Source organism: Typha angustifolia, chromosome 10, assembly GCF_048772165.1.
Source record: "Typha angustifolia cultivar Huaian chromosome 10, ASM4877216v1, whole genome shotgun sequence".
In the NCBI taxonomy this organism is placed as follows: domain Eukaryota; kingdom Viridiplantae; phylum Streptophyta; class Magnoliopsida; order Poales; family Typhaceae; genus Typha; species Typha angustifolia.
Genome location: NC_133248.1, coordinates 3,782,566 through 3,806,663, shown reverse-complemented (window position 1 = coordinate 3,806,663; position 24,098 = coordinate 3,782,566). Strand labels below are relative to the sequence as shown.

At 37.6% G+C, this 24,098-nt stretch overlaps 1 protein-coding gene across 4 annotated transcripts; it reads left to right on the top strand.

Moving 5' to 3' along the window:
• The first annotated feature begins 3,133 nt into the window (after positions 1 to 3,133).
• Positions 3,134 to 23,400, top strand: LOC140768286 (TSL-kinase interacting protein 1). Of its 4 annotated transcripts, none has more exons than XM_073108518.1 (14): positions 3,134 to 3,292; positions 4,109 to 4,347; positions 4,431 to 4,513; positions 4,594 to 4,641; positions 16,332 to 16,441; positions 19,988 to 20,072; positions 20,187 to 20,454; positions 20,670 to 20,840; positions 20,959 to 21,062; positions 21,335 to 21,573; positions 21,683 to 22,049; positions 22,141 to 22,548; positions 22,647 to 22,763; positions 22,855 to 23,400. In XM_073108518.1, the coding sequence occupies exons 2-14, from the start codon at positions 4,254 to 4,256 to the stop codon at positions 23,017 to 23,019; spliced, it is 2,259 nt and encodes a 752-aa protein (XP_072964619.1). In that variant the 5' UTR covers positions 3,134 to 3,292; positions 4,109 to 4,253; the 3' UTR covers positions 23,020 to 23,400. The 4 variants fall into 4 exon arrangements, with proteins under 4 accessions (XP_072964619.1, XP_072964620.1, XP_072964621.1 ...); XM_073108519.1 differs by having other exon boundaries at positions 3,134 to 3,386; XM_073108520.1 differs by having other exon boundaries at positions 3,137 to 3,283.
• The last annotated feature ends 698 nt before the right edge of the window (positions 23,401 to 24,098 follow it).

The following is a 24,098-nucleotide window of genomic DNA, read 5'->3' as shown; positions in this document are numbered from 1 at the left end:
TATGTATGCATACTCTTGCTAGAGACTAACTCAATAAACATGGTATGAATAATATACCCATCTCTAATCACCTTTATATATAATCATATAATCATGCTAAAAATTAAAACATGATGCTTACATATAATAATTATATAATATGCAAATTTGGAAACGACGTCTAGATAGTAAGACTACTTATTGTATGATCATAGAATACTCAATTGCTATTCTTTACATCGTTCAATCAAATGTTAACTCCTTATTCAAAGGTCAATGGGGTCTTAAATAGAAGGTTCTTGATTGAAAAATATTTAGATACTATGAAGTTAGTATTTTATCTAACTAAAATCAATTCATATAAAATATGATGATTTATTATTCTTCTAAACTAACCTTTTTCTCTTGAGCCCTAGTTAAATACACATACCTTAACTTTTTTTCATCTTAATAATATTATGATTTCTACTAATTATTCTTATTGTATGGTAGCTCTAAATTTAATAATTACTTGTTATGAACTAGATCTAGACCGGTTTGCATATAAGAAAGTTATGATATTTTTATGAGTGATAGCTTCAAGAGTTAGGTTTTTTTAGCTCTTGTTTGACATAATTTCGAGTTCAAGGGTGAAAAGTTAAAATTGAAACAGTGAATGAGGGTCAAATATGGACAGATTTTATAAATATCTAATTTTGCGGTGGTCGTCGGAAGGTGACAGATGGCCATGGATGGTGGGGGATGACTATAAAGTACGGTGGCTTGTAGAAGAAGATGGTGGCTAGGGTTTGAAAACTTGAAAGGGTTTAAGGGTTAAGATCTACTCCTACGAAATAAAGATGATTTAACGATAATAATATAATAGTAATGCAAGATAATAAAAATAACTAAACTCAATATCATTCCATTTATGATAATTAATCCATGACCACTCCTATTTATAGGAGTAGAGTCTTAACGGATCAGATACACATGCAGATTATCCACTTTAATTCAAAATTAAAGGCAATAAGCAGATTACACTATCTCAACTTGACTCGACTAACTCGACCCACATAGTCAAATCATAACAATTAACCATGCTTCTGACACCCTATCCTCAAGGTGGCAAATAACCGTCTGCCCACTAGCTTGGCTCATGTCGTGTTCAGGTTGCATGCAAATCTAGCACCCAGTCAGTTGACGCGAGCCAACCGGGTTGTTCAACCAGTTGTCCTCGAGCTTGCACTCGGGCTCAAGGTCATGCTCATGGGTTTTTAACAAATTCACACAAGGTGATAGAGTCGAATCACAAAAAATTTAGCATGCCTCGAGATACTTGTGCTTTATCTCTCCCATCGAATAGCCTAAACCCTAACTCTAGGGCTAAAATATTTTTTGGCCTAGGGTCTCCATCGTGGATTGCATGGGCATTGACAGCGATTGGGTTAAGTAGTGGGTCGCCAGCAGTCGACCTCCAAGTAGACTTTGTAGTAGTGGAACTTTGGCGAGCAACGACGAAAGCTGAAAATTGAGCTTGGGCTCGATTTGCTATAGTGGCAGCCATGGCGCATCATCGGTGGGTCCATAGGCCCTTGATGGCTATAGTTGGTGGCCATAGCCCCACTATAGTGGAGTAGAGGCGGCGAAGAGGTTGGTAGAAGCCCGATGTGGCTTGGCTCGGGCGACATTGCCGTAAGCATGGCTGTCATGTTTGACTGCATGATTATTGCCGGTGACTTCAATGGGCCTTTATTGGATGGCAATCATGCTATAGTGTGGATGGCTATCGACAGTGGCTTTTCGACCGATGCTGGCAAGAACAGTTGCCATGGATTAGGTGTGGGTGGTCCAAGGAATGTGCTAGCAGCAGTGGTTTGGATAAAAAGTGATTAGATCACCGCTGGTGGAAAAGTAGGGTTTCGAGCCCTAATTTATACTATGTGGGGATGATGACTCATGAACCATCACTGGCGGTTGCTCCAGCATTGCGGCTGCAGTGAGATGGGTCTACAAGGGTGGAGGGAGCTCCACCATGACCGACAAAGGAGTGCTTGCGACGATTTGGACTTTCTTACCATGGGGAGGTTGATTTCGCTATGGTTGGTGGCGGTGGCGATGTAGTGTGGGTGGTGTTGAGCCAAGATAGCTATTATCAAGGCCCAGAGAGACTTTTTGATCTTCTTGGTGCTCTCTTTCTATTATTCTTTCAACATGTCCGTAGACTTTACCAATGCCTTCACCCACATGAGTGGTTCGTCAATGGTGGTTACTGGTGGCGGTGGTGGTGGAGCCGAAGAAACTCCCAATTGAACGGAGATGAGTTCCTCGTCCTCCATGGCTTCCTTCTTTGTTCATCTTTCTCGATCTCGTGTTAACTATCTGTCGAGGAACGGTGACTTTAATACCACTGTTATGAGTTAGATATGGACTGATCTATTTGTATGAAAATTATGATATTTTCATGAGTGGTGGCCTCAAGAGTTAGGGTTTTTTTAGATCTAGCTTGTTGTGATTCCGAGGTCAGAGTGAAAGTTAAAATTAAATAGTGAAGGAAGGTTGAATTTAGACAGATTTATAAATATCCAATGTTGCGTAGTTGTCGGAGGGAGTCAAATGGCCAAGGGTTGTGGGGACGACTGTAAAGTAGGATGGCTCGTAGAGGAAGATGGCACCATTAGAGTTTGAAAGCTTGAATGAGTTTTAGGGTTAAGATCTTCTCCTATGAACATAAAAACAATCTAACAACTGATAAGTGCAAGATAATAAAAATAATTAACCCATGAACACTCCTATATATAGGAGTAGAGTCCTAGTGGATTATATTCACATGTGAATTATTTGCTTTAATTTAAAATTAAAAATAATAAGTAAATTAGACTAATTCGACTCGACTCCTTTTGTTTTAGGTCAAGTATATTTTGAGTCAAGCTGAACTCAAGCGATAAGCAAAATCACTATTTTCAAGCTTGATGTAAGATTAGAGCATGAAATATTTGATTAAGCTCAGCTTTAAATTAATTTCGAAACTAAAACTAATAAATTAAGCTTGGCTCATTTACAAACGAGTGGAGGTTGACACCTTTTTATTTATTGAGTAGATCTGGAGCCATCTTCATCGCCGGCTATATAGCTATTCATTTTTTTTTATAAGGTTTTATTTATATATATCGAGGAAATAAGGAGAAAAAAGAAAAAGAAAAAAAGAAATTGTAGCCCTAACCCTAAATTCCCAAATCTGAAGCTGTGCGTTCTCCGTTCTTCGTTGTCGCGGATGATGGACGAGCCGTGGACCGTCGCGAAGGTTGTCGGCGACCAGTTATAGGTGCAACGGGTATTCTCTCGTGCTCTTATTAGCGATTATATAGCCGTCGTTGAAGTCTTCCTCTTCTCGTTTCACGTCCAAATCTCCAAATTACTTCTATCCGGTAACTCCCTCTTGCCCCTTTCCTCTTCACCCATACCCTGATCACCTCCTTTCCCATTCCTCCGCTGATCATAGGAGTAGATATTCTGCAGCCCGAACTACTGGACATTCCTGCTTCCCTGTATCACACATTAGAGAGAGTTAAACATATTGGGAATCATGTTGGCTTTAATTTTCTATGTAAATTATGATCACCGCCAAATTTACTTTCATGAATCATGACTAGTTTGATGAATTGCGTTGCTTTAGTATTCCATAATCAATACTCTGTGACACAAAGTAAATAAATGAATAATTCGCTCTCTATATATCATCTAGTACTTTTAGCATATGTTAGTTATGATAGATATTATATATACATACAACATAATTTCTAAATGCTAGGGGATGTTTGTTATGATAGATATTGTATATACATATATGTATGTGTATGGTTGTTGCCACCCTTCTGTCGACCTATCTATACAATACCGATATCTCTGATTGCATACGCCTATCTCATATATTTTCTCTTCCTTTTTAACCTAGCTGTGCAGTTATTCTTTCAATACTGTATTAGGCTTTTAATGCTTTACTAGATTTGCTTATGTGCATATTTATTTTTCGTTGTGTTAACAAATAGTATATGCTTTGTGACCTTCCACAATTTTTTTTTCTCATTAGGTAGTGCTTTTTTTTTTAATTAAAATCTGATTACGCACATCCTTTTATATATGTCACCAGGTTTCCGGTAGTTCTGTGGACCTTGATTTAGATGATGAGTTTTCGTAGATCATTACTTGAGATCTGGATTGTGAAGATATAGAGATTCGCTGATGTCTTTAACGTCCATGTAAGATTGATAATTTAATTCTCACCTGGTAAAGAAATGCAAGCTCCATTAGCAGAAAATGTTTCAATGAAGGAGATAGAGTTTACTTTTACTACATCCTCGTCTGAAGCTGTCCTTAACCAGAAGCCTGGTGTGTGTTATTTTTCTTTTAACTTCAATACATGATTTATCCTTTTCCTGTTGTGGTGTATGTTCACACTGACTTTCTTATAGCCAAAAAACCAACAAGGCAATGGGCTGCTTGGACACGCCAAGAAGAGGAAAACTTTTTCAATGCATTACGACAAGTTGGGAAGGTCATATACTTTCTGCAGTTGTTATTTCTTATGATCTTCTAACTATTGACAATTGAACATGTGGTTCTGTAATTTTGCAGAATTTTGAGAAGATCACATGTCGTGTTCAAAGTAAAAATAAAGATCAGGTATATAAGTTTTATAGGCAAGATGACCAGTTCCTTCATTTGTTGCTAAATGACTAGCCCCCATCAAGAGTAGATAATATGCACTTATAGCTACTTTGGTCATTTCTTATTTCCATTAATCTGTTTCGGTCATTTTACTTTTCTGTCTGGTGCCTAGTGTTTGCATTATCCAAAGTTGTAGGAAATGCACTTCTAACACTAGCTGAAGTACATCTATGATATTTTAGTTTGACAAATTTAACTATATTTTTCGGTTAATGTTCATATCATTTTTGAAAATCATAAAAAACATAGCTACTGCATGTGATAGGACTATCTATCTTTTGGTCCACCTATTACATATGTTAAAACATGTTAAGCCTTAGAACTCTAGTTTCAATTCTTAGAGATTCTTTAGGCATAATAGGAAATTTATGGTAACTAAGAAGATAAACTCAAAATAAATGATTAGTAAATATACAGAAGTTCTCTTCTTTACAATGGGTGTGCTTACAACTATTTTTCGTGTATGTGTTTTAGACATAGTTATTGCGGAACATACTTTGTTTTAGGGCTACGCTTGTCAGGTAGATACATAAGTTATATCCTCAACTATCTGCAATGTATTGTTATAGGTAGGGGATAATGCCTATTCACCAATTTCCTATATGAGATATCATTAAGCTTGTCAGGTAGGACATAACAACTAAAGGATCAATATATGTACTTTATTAGTTATAACCAATAATAATCACAAGACAATTTATGCATAATTTATTACGGTCAATTGCTTGTTCTCTTTATGCCATTTAACTTTATTTGTGCAATGCCTTGAGTCAACTTTAAGCGTATATTATCTTGTTTCCCTCTTCCAATTCTTTGGCCTTCCTCTTCCCCCTTTGGCAATTTTATGAATTGAATTTTGTGAAAATTGACATGGGTACATGTTACAAACATGACAAAATAAAGAATTGTCCAAGGAACAATGATTTGATGCATTAGGGATACAATAATATAATAATACTAAATGAATTTATAAAGTATGGCTTAATAAGGTGAGAAATTGCAGTTATAAGATGTGATAGTTAATAATCAAGAAAGCATCACTAGATTGTTCAGCTAACAAAAGATAAACGTTAAGATATAATTTAGAGGATTAGGAGATGGGATGTGTTCTCTCTCTTGTCTTTCCAATTTTTTTCTCTAACCCTAACCCTAACCGTAACCTCTTTTCCTTGATTCCTCAATATTCTTATGAAAGAGGATTTGAAATGTACTATGCTCTCCTTTTCATGTTATAACTCGGATGTTCTACTTTGATAGGACAACTAGGACAACATAGTGGAGGGTGATGGAGAGATTGAGATCAAGAATTCTTCTGGAGGAGATCTCTTAAGTAAAATCCTTCTCTTTTGCTGGAACATATTTTCATGTTCATCATTCCCGAAAGGATTGGAGAGCTAGAAATGTTGGTACGAAATTTTTCTTAGTAGAATTTCCATAGTAATGTTATTGTTACGATTTGGTATAATGATGTTGCAACAATTTGAAGATCAGCGCAATTCTACTTAGGGTAAAACTTTCGAAGAGAACTGAGGGAGATCTAACTGTCCAATAGATCTATAACTTTGGTAGATTGTTCCTCTTAAAGTGAGGAATCCAACACAATTGAGATCACGTCGATTGGATGTGTAGATTAAAAGTTATGGGGAAAATACTGATCGTTGGTCAGATGGTGGCATGGTAGACGTGATTAATGGAATAGGAAATAATGGTTAGGTTTTAGGGAAGTGATGGCTTAAGCTTGACAAAGGGGAAGAGAGTGGATTGATCCTTGAGAGGCAAGGGGGCACGATCAGATTGAGGGAGGAAGGAGACAACATCCAATGTTGGATATCGTTGGAGGAAAGAGAAAGGTTTGGGAAGGAGATTTTCAATATTTCATCAATAATTTTTAATTAGGTTTCCTTCCACATATTTAGAGGCTAACCTAAAAAACAAAATAATTAAAAGATAACCCGATGACTATGCAATTCACCGATTGCGTTCGAACACAGTCTGTCGTTGCGAACGTGTGCAGGCGTTTGAACGGCACATTCGAACATTGTCAAATACGTTCGAACGCACTAAACACGTTCTTTGTTTTTACAAACGTGTGTAGGCATTCGACAGCCACGTTCAAACGCAACTTCCTAGCGTTTAAACGACTGCCAGAAATCTTATTCTCTCAAGACAAAAGTTATTTTTAAAACAAAAGTCAGGCCCCAAGCCATATCTAGCTGAATCGTATCAGCCCATCTCGCTTCCCCCACCTTGCCCTTAAGGTGTGAAGTCTGGGAATCAATTGACGATCTCGAACTCAAGCTCCCATGATGCCTCGTTGGATGGCTTGCCCAACCATTCAACCAAGATCTTTGTCTCTAGCCTCGAGCCATGTTGCCTCCATCGTCGTGCTAGTACCCGTATCGGCTCCATCTAATACAAATATTCTTTGGGTTCAAGTAGAACTGAACTCGCCACTTGATCTGGCATAATCCTCGCCTTTAGCAACGAAACATGGAACACTAGAATCCTCTGGTAGCTCAAGCTTGTAAGCGATGAGTTCAACACGCTCACAAACTTGAAATGGACTAAAAAACTTGAATGCCAGTTTCTAGTTCTGAATAAGGTGCAAGGTGATCTGACAATAGGGCTGGGCTCGTACAAACACCATATCGCCCATACTAAACTCCATCTCGCGATGATGCTGATCATATATTTGTTTCATCCGATTCTGGGCTGCTCTCATATGTATCTACAACCTCCTAATAGTAGCATTACGATCCATCAATGCCATATCAACCTCAGTCCATTCCGACGAAGCCATACCCTCATAATGTCGATACTTTCCATCCATATACTACCTCGAACGGGGTCATGTTGGTGCTGTTGTGATGAGAAGTGTTATACGACCACTCAGTCCACGGAAGGTACTCCAACCAACGTTTAAGATGATCACCCACGAAACACCGAAGGTATTGCTCAATTCCCCGATTAATAACCTTCGTTTGCCCGTCAGTTTGTGGGTGGTATGTCGAGCTCAAGTTCAGTTTTATGTTCTGTAACTTGAAGTATTTAGTCCAAAACTCGTTGATAAATATATGATCACGATCTAAAATAATTGAGCGAGGCATTCTATGAAGTTTGATGACATTTTGGATGAAACATTCGGCTACCGATTTGGCGGAAAAAGGGTGCGCCAAGGTTAAGCAATGAGCATATTTATCAACCTGTCTATCACCACAAAGGTAACCGAATACCCACGTAACAATGGTAACCTCTCTATGAAATCCATAGAGATGTCCTCCCAAACATGATTCGATATTGGCAAGGGTTGTAGAAGTCCAGTCGATTTCAAGGTCTCCGTCTTCGCTTGTTGACACGTCTTGTACGTCCTCACGTGTGCCTTGACGCTCTTCTTCATTCCGACCCAAGTATGGCTATAAGATAGCCTCTTGTAAGTCCTTAGAACACCTTCATGACCTACTTCTAGAATGTTGTGGAAGTGTTCCAGCAGTTTGAACCGCAACGACGCCTCCGCGGGCACTCGGATAGACTCGTGGTCAACCGATAACCCGTCTCTATCCTCTATCTCGGGATGGTGCTCCGGATTAGCTCGAATTTCCTGCAATAACCCCCTTATGCATGGGTCAGCGGCACTTGTGCTCCTCAACTCCTCGAGGAAGGGAAAAGAAGGCATGGAAAGAGCTGCCAATTCAGCTCCAATCGACTGGCGTGAAAAAGCATCTACCGCTTGATTCTCCATTCCCTTTTAGTATTGCATCTCACAGTCATACCCCAAAAGCTTTGTCACCCATCGCTGCTGTGCCGGTATATGTATCTGCTGACTCATAAAATATAGCAAACTCCTCTGGTCAGTGCGGTTGATGAAGTGGTGTCCCACAAAATACGGCCTCTACTTTGTCACAGCGTGAAGAATCGCCAACATCTCTCTCATAAGTTGAAAGCTGTTGTGATCTATCGGACAAAGCTTTACTCAAGAATGCTATAGGTCTGCCCCCATGTATTAGGACAGCACCTATTCTCACTCGGGATGCTCACATTCAATAACAAACTCTCTTTGAAAATCTGACAATGTCAACATTGGGACTGAAATCATAGCAGATTTTAATTCTTCAAAGACCGCCGTCGCTTTGTTGCTCCACACAAATGAATCCTTTCTTAAAAAGGCGGTAAGTGGAGCTGCAATTTTACCATATCCAGCAACAAACCTGCGGTAGTAGCATGTTAACCCAAGAAACCCGTGCAGTTCGCGGACAGTCTTTGGAATCGACCAATTGGTCATACTTTGCTTAGATCGACCGCTACACCTTCTGCGGAAATGATATGCCCCAAATATTCCACTTTTCTCTCGCACTACAAATATTTAGACATCTTAACTTTCAAAGAGTTTTCTTCAAGTAGCTTTAGCACTTCATATAAATGTTTCAAATGATCTTTAAAACTTCTATTATACATTAAGATATCATCGAAGAACACCAACACATACCGGCACAAGAGTGGCCTAAATATGTCATTCATTAAGCTTTGAAATATTGCTAGAGTGTTGGTTAATCTGAAGGGCATGACTCAAAACTCATAATGGTCATTATGAGTTTGAAAAGCGGTCTTGTGTACGTCTTTGGGGTGAACTCAGATTTAGTGATATCCAGCTCCAAGGTCCAATTTGTTGAAATAAGAAGCTCCTGTCAATTCATCCAATAGCTCTTCTATCACCGGTATTGGGTACCGCTTCTTGACGATTATGGCGTTGAGTACTCGGTAGTCGACACAAAAACGCCATGAATTATTATTCTTACGCACAAGCGAAATCGGTGAGGAATAAGCACTATTGTTTAGTTGAATGATTTCTTATCCAAGAATTTCGGCAATCAGCTTTGTTATATCTACTTTTTGGATTTGAGGATACCGATAGGGATGCACATTAGCCGGCTCAACTCCCAGTACAATGGCTATCTTATGGTTTGAATTTTTGTACGGCGGCAGTCCTTATGGCTCTTCAAACAACATAAAGAATTCAGATAATAATTGTAATAGTTATTGGGGTTTATTTGAGCTTAAGGGAGGCTCCGTTTCTGCTGGAGACATTTGAAAAAGATAGGCCAACTCCTTTGGACGTGGTAGCCTCGCCATAGGTTGGAAGGTGGGGGGTTAGATTGTATTTTCACCATATTTAGCCGCACCACCTTGCCATTTCATTGAAATATCATCCACATGTCACGAAAGTCGAACCTCACTGGTCCTAGGCTTTGTAACCACTGAATACTTAGGACAAGATCAGTACCCTGCAAGGCAAGTGAATATAAATCAATAATCAATTCGTGTCCTTGGACTCAAATTTTCACTTGACGACACAAATTGTCAGCTTTCAATTTTGTTCCATCGCCAATTGTTACATCGAATGTATTGATTAGTTTAGCTTCCACCCAATCCTCCTCAGTAAGCGCTCATCTAAGAAGTTATGCGCGCTCCCTGAATCAATAAGGATGTGCATGCAGTGCTTCTTGACCAATTCGTTTGCCCGAAACGTCTTCGGTGCAACGATTCTGGAGTAGGCATGCATTGAGATTTCGGCTTGCATATCCTTCTCTTTAGATGCCTCTAGGGCCTCCTCAAGAAGCTCTTCTACAACCTCTTCCTCGGCCAATTCTTTCTCTGAATCATCTTGCCCGTCAATCAACATGATGCTCCCCATCGTTTTAGCACACCGATAACTGGGTATGAAATGTCATCGCATCTGAAGCATAGGCCTTTTGCCCTCCACTCCTCCACCAGGGCAGGTGTGAGAGTTCGGACAGGGGCTTTATGATTCTCCTTTACATCAGCGAAGGGTCGGAGTAGAGCTTTCGGTTCTGAATTTCCAGCAGTTATCCTCGGAGTTGCTGTTGCAGTACCAATTGCTTCAGCAGGCCGATAAGGCTGCTGTGGTTCTTGGATGGACCATGAATTTTTACCTTGTTTCTCAAGCCTTAGTGCTTCCTCTCCATAATGATGGTATTCTCATATGCTTCCTCTAAGATTCTTGGGCGTAAGGCTTCAGCATCCATCTGCAATTCACTCCACAGCCCAGCTAGGAAGTTAGATTTCAGCAAGGTGTCTGACCATGGTAGATCATAACGTGCGCAAATCCGATCAAACTCTTCTTGGTACGCTATGATTGTAATTCATTGTACCATCTTGGTGAGAAGAGCATCAAAATCTTCATATCCAGCAACCCCAAACCTTTTCACAATGCCCGACCACCCATGTTGTCGCTCCAGTATCAATGAAAGGCTGGTTCTTCAAAATAGAAGTTTGTTAGCATTGCCTTGGAGTCTTCCGGTGTTCTTTGGAACTCAAAAAATTGCTAGGTCCTATATATCCAATCAAGAGGATTGTTAGTATTGTAGCCTTGACCCGGCCTAGCCGTGAGAGGGTGTTCTTGTTGTCGATGTGCATTTGTTCTCCGTTGCATGAAATCATGCTGGTGTTCCACCTTGTCATACTCCACCCACTCATCATCTTCATGTAAAGTTCGCACCCAAGCCTTAGGGTTCTCATCAGGTTGCATCAGTCTAGGGTTAGCCGGGGCCTCTTATGCTATGGGGTGTTGAAGAATCAACTTGTTGTGGTGGATGACATGTCCGACGGTAGGTCTAGCCGGACTTGATGGTTGATGCCGATGTATTAAGGTCTCATCGTGTTCCAATATCAATCCATTAATCGCTTCGCGAGTGGCGTGGTGGTCTTCGTTGTTCTCATCACTAGCCTTCACCAACCTTTCTAAGATCATATTGGTCAGTGCCAAGGCAGTCATCAATGCGGACACGAGGCCTTCCGTAGTCATTGGACTATCTAAGAAAAGATCCGTTCTTCGTGCTTCACGCCTTGGGGTTTCAATGTTTGCACCTTCCTTCGTTACATTTAGATCTTCCGTTTGCCTTCTAGAATTTATCGCTCTAATCGTCGTCATCAATGATACGTTCGAGGTTAGCCTGGGCTCAAATACCAAAGTTCCCAGTATCGGGATCAGGATCGGTATTGGTTGTCTAGAAAAATAATACGTATCGGCCGTATCGGTCGTTCGTATTGGGTCGGACTATTTTTTAATTATATAAAATTCTAAATATTATTTAAAAATGCAGAAAATGCAGAAAAATTTAGAAAAAATGATAGAAAAATAAAAAAAACAAAATTACTCACATATGAAGTCTAAAAACTTAAAAAATGTATTAACTTACTCAATTTAAACTTTGATGAATATCGAGCTGGTTCTCGTAAATTTCTAGTCTTCATCATCATAATCACCATAAGTTTGTAAATATTGATGTCTGGAACCTGATGCTCCAAAAAGTGATTCCATCATATTAGTCATATTGTATGGATCTTGTTGTGTGACTTGCGTTTAAGGAGGATAATAATCAGCATTTGGATTTTATGCCTAAGAATACTAATGATACTGAGGATAATAACTAGCATATGGATCTTGTGATGACTCTAAACAATAAATACTCGATTTATCATAATCATTGGAAGTAACATTCTTATGACGACGTCGCTGATATATATATACATCCTCAGTTTCTCTGTCTTCAATCCTTATGCCTCTTTGACTTTCTTAATAAATATAGATGGGACGATCTCACCATCATATGTATCATCTGGATTATGACTAGTACTAGTAGATATACTATCTCTCGCTGTTGAACGATTCATACCAGCATCTGCCATTGTCGTGGTCTCTTCCTATATCTCATCTAACCATGGGTTATCTTTGTTATCTAATAACCTGTTCTTTATTTCTCTGATTGGTGGAGTCTAGGGATCTTCATCAAAAATATGATTTAAATTAATCAGTTGTCCATTTTCTGCCTCTTTAAATTTCTTTCTCAATCTCATATTATAATGACAAAAAACTAACTTTTCTAATCTTTCTATTGTCAATCGGTTGCGTGTTTTTGTGTGGACTAACTTTTCTAATTTCTTTCACATTATGATGAAGACACAGTTTGACTTAAAATCTTTTTTGCTATTGGCGTCAAATTTGGTGCCTCCTCCCATCCATAGATAGACCACTATTTAGCTGGAGTGTTATGAGATATAGTTGCAGCAATTTTAACAGTACTGAATTTGCCCAGCTCTCAATTTATATCTCTCCATCTCAAATCAGAAATATATTATTGCATATTAATTATATTGAAAGTTAAAACTTAAAACAAATAATAATAAAATTATTTAATTGAATCATAACTTTTTTATCGCAAATGATTTATTTATGAATATTGGGCTTAAGCTTGCTGATTACCTTTCTAACTCCTAACAAGACTTTATTATCATTATTGACATTTGTAGAGAATTGAAATTTTGGATTAAGAAAATACCTTGTAGAAATTTAAAATTTGTAAGCATTCAAGTTTTTAAATATTTATAAATAAAAGTAAATTAGTAAATTAAAACTTAAAACTTAAAAGCATGCCTACCAGCAGCGTGTATATCTCTATGTAGTTTGTTCCATCTAGAATCAATTATCTTCCATCACTTTTTATAACTTTAGCTCACCTTTTTTTTATTGATTCTTTTGCTATCTTCATTGTCTCATATAAGAAACACATCTTAGGCTTGTCATCACTGTCTACAAGTCTTAATATTTTGACAAGATGCTCAAATACTGCGGTGGCAATTGTAATATTATCCCAAAATATATTTTTAAGAGCCATATTTTTTAAAGTTTCAGCTAAAGATTTATCTTTAGGTTTCATATTCTTAATTTTTATATGCCACTCCTGTAATGTAAACATCCACATAATACTATCCTTATAGTGCATGATACTCTCTAAGGCTAAAAAGTGAGTGGCAAATCTAGTGATGTCGGGTCTGATGATCTCCTTATCACCAATTATCTGTTTGAGTAAATTAAGAACCCAACCATGGTTATATATAAAATTTGTTAACTTCTGACTTTCATGTATGACCATACCAATTTCAAGCTCTTTTGCAATATCCTCTAATATTAGATCAATACAACGTGCAGCACATGACGTCTAATATAAATAAGGTGTTTTTATCATAAGTAAATTTTTAGCGGCTTTATAATTTGTCTCATTATCAGTAACTATATGAACTACTCTTTTTTCACCAATTTCTTGTACTACCTCATCCATCAACTGACAAATATAATCTATATTTTTAAAATGAGCAGTAACATCCAGACTTCAAAAATATTATCCCCATGCTAGAGTACACTAAGAAATTAATTATATTTCTTCTATTTTGTGTACTCTGCCCATCACACATCAGTGTACAACTAAATTCATCTCAATACCGTTTAAATGTCTCAATGTAAGTACGAAATTCATCTACCTCTGAGTCAAGATATTTAGTAATAATATCATTTGAACTAGGAGGCGGAACACCAAGCCCTGCTGATTTTATAGCATCTACCATAGTGTGATAGTAAGGACTATCAGCTACATTGAAAGGATTATAGTTGTAGAAGAAAAATTTTAAAATAGCTCTACTAATGTGTTTCTTTGCATTTTTAATTTTCTTTGAGAGCTGTTTTGATAGAAGTCTGTGTACGACCACTTTTTTTTTCTGAAGATATGTATCAATTGGTTTAATATTTTCAGATTCCGCTGTAACACCAAGAGTCCTATGGGTAGAATTACTGCCCCCATATTCTTTCTCCTTGTATATTAACTGATCTAAATCTTTAAAAGTTACTACCAATGCTTCTTCTCATCTCTTCTTCTCTATACATATTTTTGCTCTCTTTCATTGCCCTCCTCATCTGTCTCTCCTCTTAATTCTCATCACTTTGCTCATTGCTATCATTATCAATATGTATAGGATTATGTATCAATTCTTCATGAACCATTGACTCTATTTGTTGTGTAAATTGTTTATCCTTTTTTTCCAATTAAATGAGAAAACATTTGATTTCTATCTTCCAAGAACACTTGAGTGCAAGCTGCTACATTTTCTTATCTTCCAACTAAATGTTCTTTCAAACGGCTGACACCACCACTCATTTTCTTTCCATACCAGTTGTATTTAACACGTCTTTTATCTTGCCCAATAATGCTGCAATGTTGTCACTCAATGTTGGTATCATATGACTTCTCTTTTGGAGTCATTAATATTTTAACTCTGCAACTAAAAAATATAAATAAAAATTAAAATAAAATATAAAATAATTTAAAATTTATGAGGCGGAATACCAGGCCCAATAGTGCTGCTGCTACAGCACCAGCAGGTGCTGTCAGCACTGTCAGTGCTACTGCTACAGCAGCACAGCGCAGGTGCAGCTGTTGCATAGCAGCACTTGTTGCAGGTGCAGTGTCCACAATGAAAAAAAAAAGAATTAGAAACTGAAAAAAAAACTCACCCAAGGTTGCCGGAGATTGAAGTCATTGAATCTTCGTCGGAAAACATCGCCAAAGGTCGAGGTCATCGGAGATTTATTCAGTCGTCGATGAGAAAGAGTCCCGTGAGAAAGATAGAAAGAAAGAAAAGAGAGAGAATAGGGAGAAAGAGAGGCAGGTGGGTGGTGGGAGTCCCACTGTTATGGCATCCAACACAGATACAACAAGAGTATGAAATAGTGCATTGCTCGTGTTGAGACTATGCCAGTTAGCTAGGCATCCTACTAGTGCGTTAAAGATATAGCAGTAGTCAAATAGAAATGTGATTCAACACATGCATTAATTGACGACAATAGTTAATTCAGTTTAGGGGCAAAATTGTTTTTAATTCAAATCATTAGAATAGCTTGAAGGTAGATCTAATAGTTTAACACTATCTTTAAGGTCCAATTAAATGATCTATCCTTTTCATTTTTCAAGATTTACATAATTTATGAAAATAATTGGGGAAAAAAGAATTTCATCAAATAATTTCTACTGATGCAGAAGTTTTGCCCAAATTTATAAAATTTGGATTGCAAATATCCATATTGAGTTAATTTTACATGTTACTATGCCAGTTTTGACCCAGTTGAATAATTACAACATCTTAATTTTGGAATTTCGAATATTTGGGGCAAAATTTGGGGAAATTAAATTCTTTCTTTGGTTCCTACATTTTGAAGATTATTTTTCATAGATCTTACACTAGATCTATGTAGAATGATTCTTTTATCTAGCTTCATTTTGCTAGATCTAGGATGATGAATCTTGGATTTGGATTGTAAACCAACGAAAATAGGAAGACAAAATAAGGAAAATACACGTTTTGATAAGACTTGAAGTTCTCAACCTTGGATCAAAACCTTTGCCTCTCCTAGATCTCTTTTTTCTTTTCCTCTTCTTTTCAGCTTGGGTAACAAGTGTATGAACAAAGAAACAACAAAAATGGGTCTCGTTGAGTAAGATAAATGGTTAATGAGCAACATTTGATATGTTCCACCCGATAACTTACTCGTATCGAGCAATATACTTGATACTGACTGCACGAGATCTACCGACACGGCAAGTGTTGGTGATCCTTGCTTAAAGAAGGTAGTGGCATATTTGATATTATAAAGGTTCCAATGGTGATTATTTGGAAAACCCTTATGGGAAATACTTCAGATTGCAAAATTTCTTGAGAATAGCATTTGAGCTTTGCAGGAACTCATTGTTTAGTCGAATTGTTCTAAGAATTTAATATCTACCGTATATGTTGATGTGCAGGTAAGGCATTATTACTATCGCCTCGTCAGACGCATGAATAAGCTGCTTGGTCCTGGATTTTATCTTGATGCAAAAAACTCCAAGGATACCAATGCTGCAATGCTTCGATGGTAACTTCTATTATTGTCTGATTAGCATGGTAAATTAGTTCATGTCTGCAAATAACTTGTATTAATGTGTGCAGATAACTTCTATTCATGTTTGAATTTGCTGTTATCTCTTCCTTAGTAATCATAGAAATGAGATAAAAAAGATGTTTGGTATCTTAAAATTGAATGATTAAGCAAAGGTTAGCACTTAGCAGCATTTCTGCTCATTGTCCACATGTTCGGTGTGCAATTATACACATTTGATATTTCCTACATTAGAGATTAGCTTCCATAACTTAATAGCTGATCAAGTCTAATATGGCGCTGCTGAACATGCAAATGTGTGTAGGGTGTACACTTAGGCCTATATGATGAATGAAACCCTCCTTGATTCTTGCACATTGAGAATCAAAAGTTTGAATCGTGGTCATATACATTTTTGACAGTAACGATCATTTATTTATTATATTCAAGCTTTTTTTTTTCAAAGGCATTAGGTAGATTGCTTCTTTGTAAATTGTTTTCCAAGTTTCTAAAATGTGTTGTCTTTGAATTATGAATTGACTGTTAGATGCTATCATTTCAGCATTGCAAGACATTACTTTGTAGAAAGCACATGGAGGTAAATGACTGATGTGGCTTAGGATAAGAAACATGCCAATATAGGAAAAAGAGTAAGATACACATATCTATGGCCAAGGATAGAAAAGATAGGCATTAGTGGATCCCTCTTACCATCTCGAATTACCTTTCCCTCTACTAACATGACTAGATAGACAAAAGAGGGAAGATAACCCACCAAGCCATGGAAAGATGAATCGTCAAAGTCACCTAGGTGGAGAAAAAGAAAGCCACCTAGATTGTGCAGAAAAAACATGGAATTTACTACAAAAAAGAAGAGAGGAGAAAAGGGAGAAGACGAGAGAGGAGATGAATGTAGATTTCCACGAGAATAATATTTTATTCAAAAAAATTTATGATAAATTTTTCTTCTTTTCAGAATTTTCTCAATTCTATATAAGAGATGAGATGACATCATATCATAATCTAAACAAATGAGAATTTTTCCTAATCCAATCTGCTACTAAACTAAGAATTTATTAAACTCAAAGTCAACCAAATCCTAAGAAGACTTATCCCAAAACAAACTACAACTAGATCTCTTAGATTTTAGTAGTTTTGACTAAGGTTCCAAAAATCAGTATTAGGATCGGGATCGGCCGTTCGGAAAAACGATACGTATCGGCCGTATCGGCTACCTGTATCGGATCGGATTATTTTAATTAAATAAAATTCTAAATATTATTTAAAAATGTTGAGAAATTTCTAAAAATTTAGAAATAATTATAAGAAAATAAGAAATAATAATTACTCACATATAAAGCCTAAAAAGTAAAAAACTAAAAATCTCTCTTCCTCTTTTTCTTTTCTTTATCCCGCTAACTATTAGTCTGAAGTATCCATTCTTTTCTACACTTTCTCTTTCTTTCTATCTTTCCCTTTCTTTCTCTCACCCTCTCTTTTTTTAATCTTTCCCTCTCTCCCTCACTTTCTCTTCCTTTTTCCCTCTCTCTCTCTCCCTCTCTCTAGCTGCTGCTGTCAGCAACAGCTGTCCCTCTCTCTCTCACTCTCTTCCTTTTTCCCTCTCTCTCTCTCTCTCCCTTTCTCTCTCCCTCACTCTCTTCCTTTTCCCCACTCTCTCTCTCTCTCCCTTTCTCTCTCCCTCACTCTTTCTCTCTTTCCCTCTCTCTAGCTGCTGCTGCAGGTGGCTGCTACGGCCGAAACCAGCCAACCGGATCGGCCGAAAGTGGAAACTATGGTTTTGACCAAATAAGATCCTATATAAATAAATCTAATTTTTAGGTAAAAATAATTAAATACATCCGAGAGTTGACAAAGAAATATTGCCATCAATAGTTGTGAAATATTATATCCATCCATCTTGGGAGCACAATCATTTAACTATAGTATGTTGTTAGAGTTTAGCAATTGCCATGAAACCCATTGAATTGTCAATCCTAAATGCAAACAGAGAATAGCAAGGGATCATCATCTTGCACGGTTGTTACCGTACTAAATAATTACCTAGCTCCTTATTGTGCTAGATGGATCGTTCACCCTGCTTAACACAAGATATAAGATGATAATCTGAGCAACACTAGACTTGGTAAAATATGATTGAAGGTGTCACTAAAGATCAACTGCAGTAGTAAAGTGAATAATATTCGAGTGAAGATCTTTGTCGATGGACGCAATCAAATATGCCCAATACTATCATGAGCCTTCCAAATAGCATATTCTTTGGAGACATTGAATAGCAAAAGACTAAATTTGTCAAGATGCTTAAAGAGATTATGACCATCAAGTGCGCGCTCTATGGAGGAAGACCAATATGGCCAATTAGCAGCGTTTACAAACATGAAATCAGTGGAAGGAAGGTAATCAAGGGCTGGATTAGGATTAGCCATTTGGAGCAGTAGTAGATTCAAATAGTGGCAGCTATCATAAGAAAATAGAAGCAATAGCAAGCAAGTAGAAGAAGTAATGATAGGAAAAATGAAAACCAAACCAGCAAGAAAGGGATGGGGGAAGATAAAGCAATCTCTTCCCAAGCTTGTAGGTGAGCGGTTGTCGTTTTTGTTGCATGATCAGGCTCTCGAATCACCAATATGACTAGAGGTCCAAGAAAGGTGATAACTTCGATGGCAGGAAGCACGTTGGGTTTGATAATGACCACCAGTGTGGGCACAGGCTAGTGTTTCGGATTTGGATCAGCCGTCAACAGTGGATCCTTACTGCAGGGCAGATAGAGCGAGCCAACTGCAGCACTAGATCGACGTCCTTCTCCGAGACAAGGTTTGCGCTGCGCTCAAAGTTGGCTACGGAGGGGAGATTGACGTTGGACTCGAGATTGACTTTCTCCACCATCGATAAGGTCTGCACCGTGCTTGATGTCGACAAGGGAGAGGAGATCAATGTCTCGCTTGATAACGACTCTTGCAAGGAAGCTGGCAAAGGAGGAGAGGGAGAGGGTGGATATGCTGGATTGAGATGCTGTTATGCCTCGACATCAAGCATGCCTTTTAACTGGGATGAAGGGGTGGGCTCTGATACCATGTAATGAGTAGAGAAGCTCTATGTCTTTCTTATTAAAGATAAGTATAAATACATGGTACATGGTTAACCCTCCGGCATAATATAAGAGTAACATACATTAACCAATATTATCATGAATGTTACTGTGGGCAAATTGACATATACATTGCATTCTGAGGTAATGAAATCTTTGGACAAAAAACTTTCAAATGATTGATTTTCTACCAAGCATATGGAGCACAGTGTGGGGATTTGAATATCTTCTTGTAACTAGTCATACTTTTTGGATGAACATATCATATCTACAAGTTACTGTTTGAGTTGAAGGATCTTTTTTCCTCATTCATCATTTTTATCTACTTGCATTCATCAATCCTTCATTACTCTCGCTAGTCATACTCCTTTTTGTGATGTTCTCATGCTTGCATTAAGTTGAGAAACACTAAATATTAACTAGTAGTAGTTCTGCAGGTGGTCTTTACTTGAGAAATATAGCTGTACTGCATCAAAATTGCATTTGAAGCCTCGGAGGTTTAAAATATTTGTAGAAGCATTGGTAAGTCTGTCACTACTTTCCTCTTTCTTTCACATATACTCACTCTACATGTTAATTTGTGGAACTGCGAATGCAAAAGTTTCAAGCATCTAAGTAGTACAATTTTCTTTATAGGAAAATCAACTTCTAAAGGACCGCAATAAAACTAGAAGGAAACGTCCTCAGGGAGATATTTATTTACCGTCTCCATCAACTCCAATTCTGAGCAAGGCACCAGCGAATGATCCTCAACAGGTGAAGCTGCTAGCTTTTGGCGCTCAAAACAGTATCAAGATCGGCGTTACTAAAGAGGCATCCTTCAAGCGTAATGTGGATCTCAATACAAATTTTGGTAAAGGTGATTTACATACAATGCGAACTGTGAAGCAAAAGAGACGAGCAGGTGATTATAATTTAGCATTTCTAGGTTTGAGCAATCATATTGATATTTTTTGAAGTTATGCTACTTGTTTTCTATCAGTGATCAACTGATCATCGACTGCACACACCCAGTTTAATTTCATGATTGCATTGGTTGTATTAAAGAATAGCTCTGTATGTTCTAATTCTTGAAAGGGGGATTAAATATTTCTTCTCTCTTTTCTATTGATTGTTTAGGAGGCATTGTTGCATCTACTGCATATAGAAGATGGGAAAAAGCTGCAAGGGCAGGTGTTTCTTTGGTTGCTGATGCTGCCGAGCAATTAGAACGAGCTAGCATTAGTCAGAACTGTTCATTTAATTCAGGGACTCTGAATTCATTGTCAAATGATATGTATTCCAGTAATGGTAAATCTTCAAACTGGGTTTATTGTAACAAATGGACTTGGCTCAACTTTCACTTCCTCAATTTGAACTTTTATATGATTCATTGATTGTTATACTCTATTGTCTCATCCATTTGCAGGGATATGCACACATCAGATAAAAGAAACAGCTATACAGCCATCTGTGAAGTTGAAGCTGCAGTTATTTCCAATAAATGAAGCTACTCGTAAAGCACTAGAAAAGGTAGTTCCTATTCCAGCTTATCCAGCTTATAGTATGATATTGCAATATGAAGTACTCTCAATTTCTATTATCATCCCTATTTGTTGAAAAAGGTTTTTGAGAATGTTTGGCAGCTACCTATTCCTTGGAGACATCAATTATCCCTATTATTATGTCAAGCATATGAATGATCTTAACATTTGGATTAGGGGTTGAGCTTTATCAGTATTCACTCTTTGTATACTTGTACTTGTACACAAACATTTTAGTTTCTGACGGCCTTCACATAACAGGATGCACATAATCCACATTTAGAGCTCACTTTAAGTGCTCGGAAAAGAATAACATCCGTACTAGAACATCTAAATCGCAAATGGTGCAACTCAAGCATAGCATGTGGAGAACTAGTACTCTTCCCCTATAGCATTCAGCAAGAGGATTTAGCAAGTCATCAGAGGTGGACTATGAAAGATACTGTTTCAGCAGCTGATGTGTTTGTTAGTGTTGGTAGTCCTGCCATTTTCCGTCTAAGGTTCGTAAATTATAAAGAAACATATTCAACCAAAAGTATCTGCATTATCAACTTGTATATGCAGTATTTATGGGTGCTAAATGTCCTTTTTATGTAATTTCTATGTAAGGTATGGTTGGTTCTCCAGCACTAAGATTGGGGCGGATATTCCTGAAGTATGTTCAGCTGCTCTCCTTGTTGACAATCTTATGCACACTAAAGCCCTTCAAACTGGATGTACCATGATAGATGATCTTGATACAATTAAAGCTGATCCTCCAGCCCTCAATCATTTCTCTGAAGAACATTTTGAGCAGACTGATGATCAGTTAGCCTCAGCAGTAGTCCCTCTTACATCATTTAGTTGCCCAACTGACACATTGATTGAAGTCAACTCTGCAGAATGTAAGGATAATCTACCGGAATCCTCTACAAAGACACCATCCTTAATTGGAGAGGATGAAGGACAGAGTACTGGCAAGCAAGAGGATAATGTGGTATTTCTGTTTTCTCCCTACTTGTAATTAATTCAAATGGATTTTCACATGCATTTTTCTTGATGCTTTTGTTGGTTCATCTGTATTGTAGGTTCTTCTTGGAGCAAAGTGTGACTCAATGTCAGCTCGGGATTGGGCTGATAGTCTTACCGACATAAGCATTGGAGATTTACTTGCTGAAGCATCAAGAGCTGCTAATTCAGATTGTATAAATTCCTCTTCTGGAAGAATAGCTCCATGTTGTGAAGAGGTCCCCCTCAGCTGTGATTCATTTGATGCTGCTATTGCTGCACATTTATCTGGTCACCAATCGGCAACTATGTCCACTCAGATATCTCATTCAAGTATCTGGAGTTCGGAAGAAACATGTGATGAGTTCTCCTTTAGAACAATTCCAGCTTTCAAGCAAGAAATTGTAAACCCTTCTACCGTAAAAACTAACAAACCCAGCAGACACCTTGTTTCTACAAATTCATTAGGATTTCAGGGTTTTCTTGAGGTTTGTTATGATGATTTATTGATGTAATGTCATGTCTTACCAATTGAAATTATTGCTTCAGTTGTCTAACATGGTTCGAGGTTATGTACCTTCTTTAGGGTTTTGCTGGATCTGTGCCTGCTGAAGATTTGGAGGATGAACCTTTGTCTGCCAAGGATTTCTCATCTGAAAATGACAGCTCTGCAAAAGATCCATATCTAACCGACATATATTGGGTATTTAACATTATCCTCTTCTTATGAATGAGTGTGCTCATAGTTCACAAACATTTCTGATGGTGATCTGAGTGGAATTCTCTCTTTGCAGCCAGATTCTTTAGGACCATTAGACTTGGAGACACCTTCCTTCAGATACCAGGGTCAAGAACTGGTCTTTGGAGATAGTCTTGGAAGTTTGAGCCGTTTAATGGCTAGTAGCTTAGATGCGTTTCGGAATCTGTCGTTCTTCAGTATGGAGAAAAAAGAGTCTTGATCAAGTGAACCTTGCAAGGGCATTTAGATCTCAAATGGCACAGCTGGTCGTATTTGGAATGAAATATTATAGGGGGTTCAAAAGCCGATATGATATAGACTAGTGAAGGTACGTAGTTCAGTCAGTGAGTTGACTATGAAGTGGTTCTATCCTCTTTGAGCTGATCGAATCTGAGTGCAAGAAAGTCATTACCATCTTGCTCATTTGTTGTACATTAACTCACTCAGCCTGTTGTAAACAAACCACCAGGACGGTTCTGTAAACTGTCTTCAACCCGATAACTTGTATACAAGTCCTTGTCTAACATCTTGTACAAAAACACACTGTAACGATCAAGTTCATCGTTGGCTTTATGAGTACATGAGCAACAAATCTATAGTAGCTACAATTAGTTCATGTCTTAAATTATTATCTCAAATAGTTTCATCAAACTTGGATATATTCATCAGGGACAAGAGCTATCCGTTGTGACGTTACGGCTCACCATATTCTAAATTTTTATCAATCAACAAATCATGGACAGCGTCTCTCTCGATGACAGTTCCTAGTGCTCAACTTATAATTTAATAATTCATGAAGTATCGACGGTTAGATAATGCACTTAATTTATCTCTTTCCTCCCAAACTCCTTGTTTTTCTTCAATCCTCCTACCTTGCCATTACTTCCATCCTTCTCCCTTCCTCACAAATCGCTGTTTAATAGCGGCCGATAGCAGAGAAAAATAGCTGTGCGGCAGCATAGGAGACCCGACTTCCAAGCAGGAGTGGGCTGATAAGAGGGAGAGAACAAGAGATAATAGAAGAGAATATATTTTCTCTCCTAGTTTGATATTCGAGAGATAAGAGAAGGTAAGAGAAAAGTTAATTATTTTTTCTTTTTTTCTCTCCTCTCACTTTCTCCTCTGTTCTCTCCGAAACTGAAGATAGGTATACATCATAGATTTACTATACACTACAAAACTTTTTGTCAAAAGCTTAGTGAAAAATTTAAAAGAATCAGGAAATGATTTGTCACACACTATCAATATAATAATATATTAAAATATATTAATACAAAATATTAAAGTATAAAATAGATA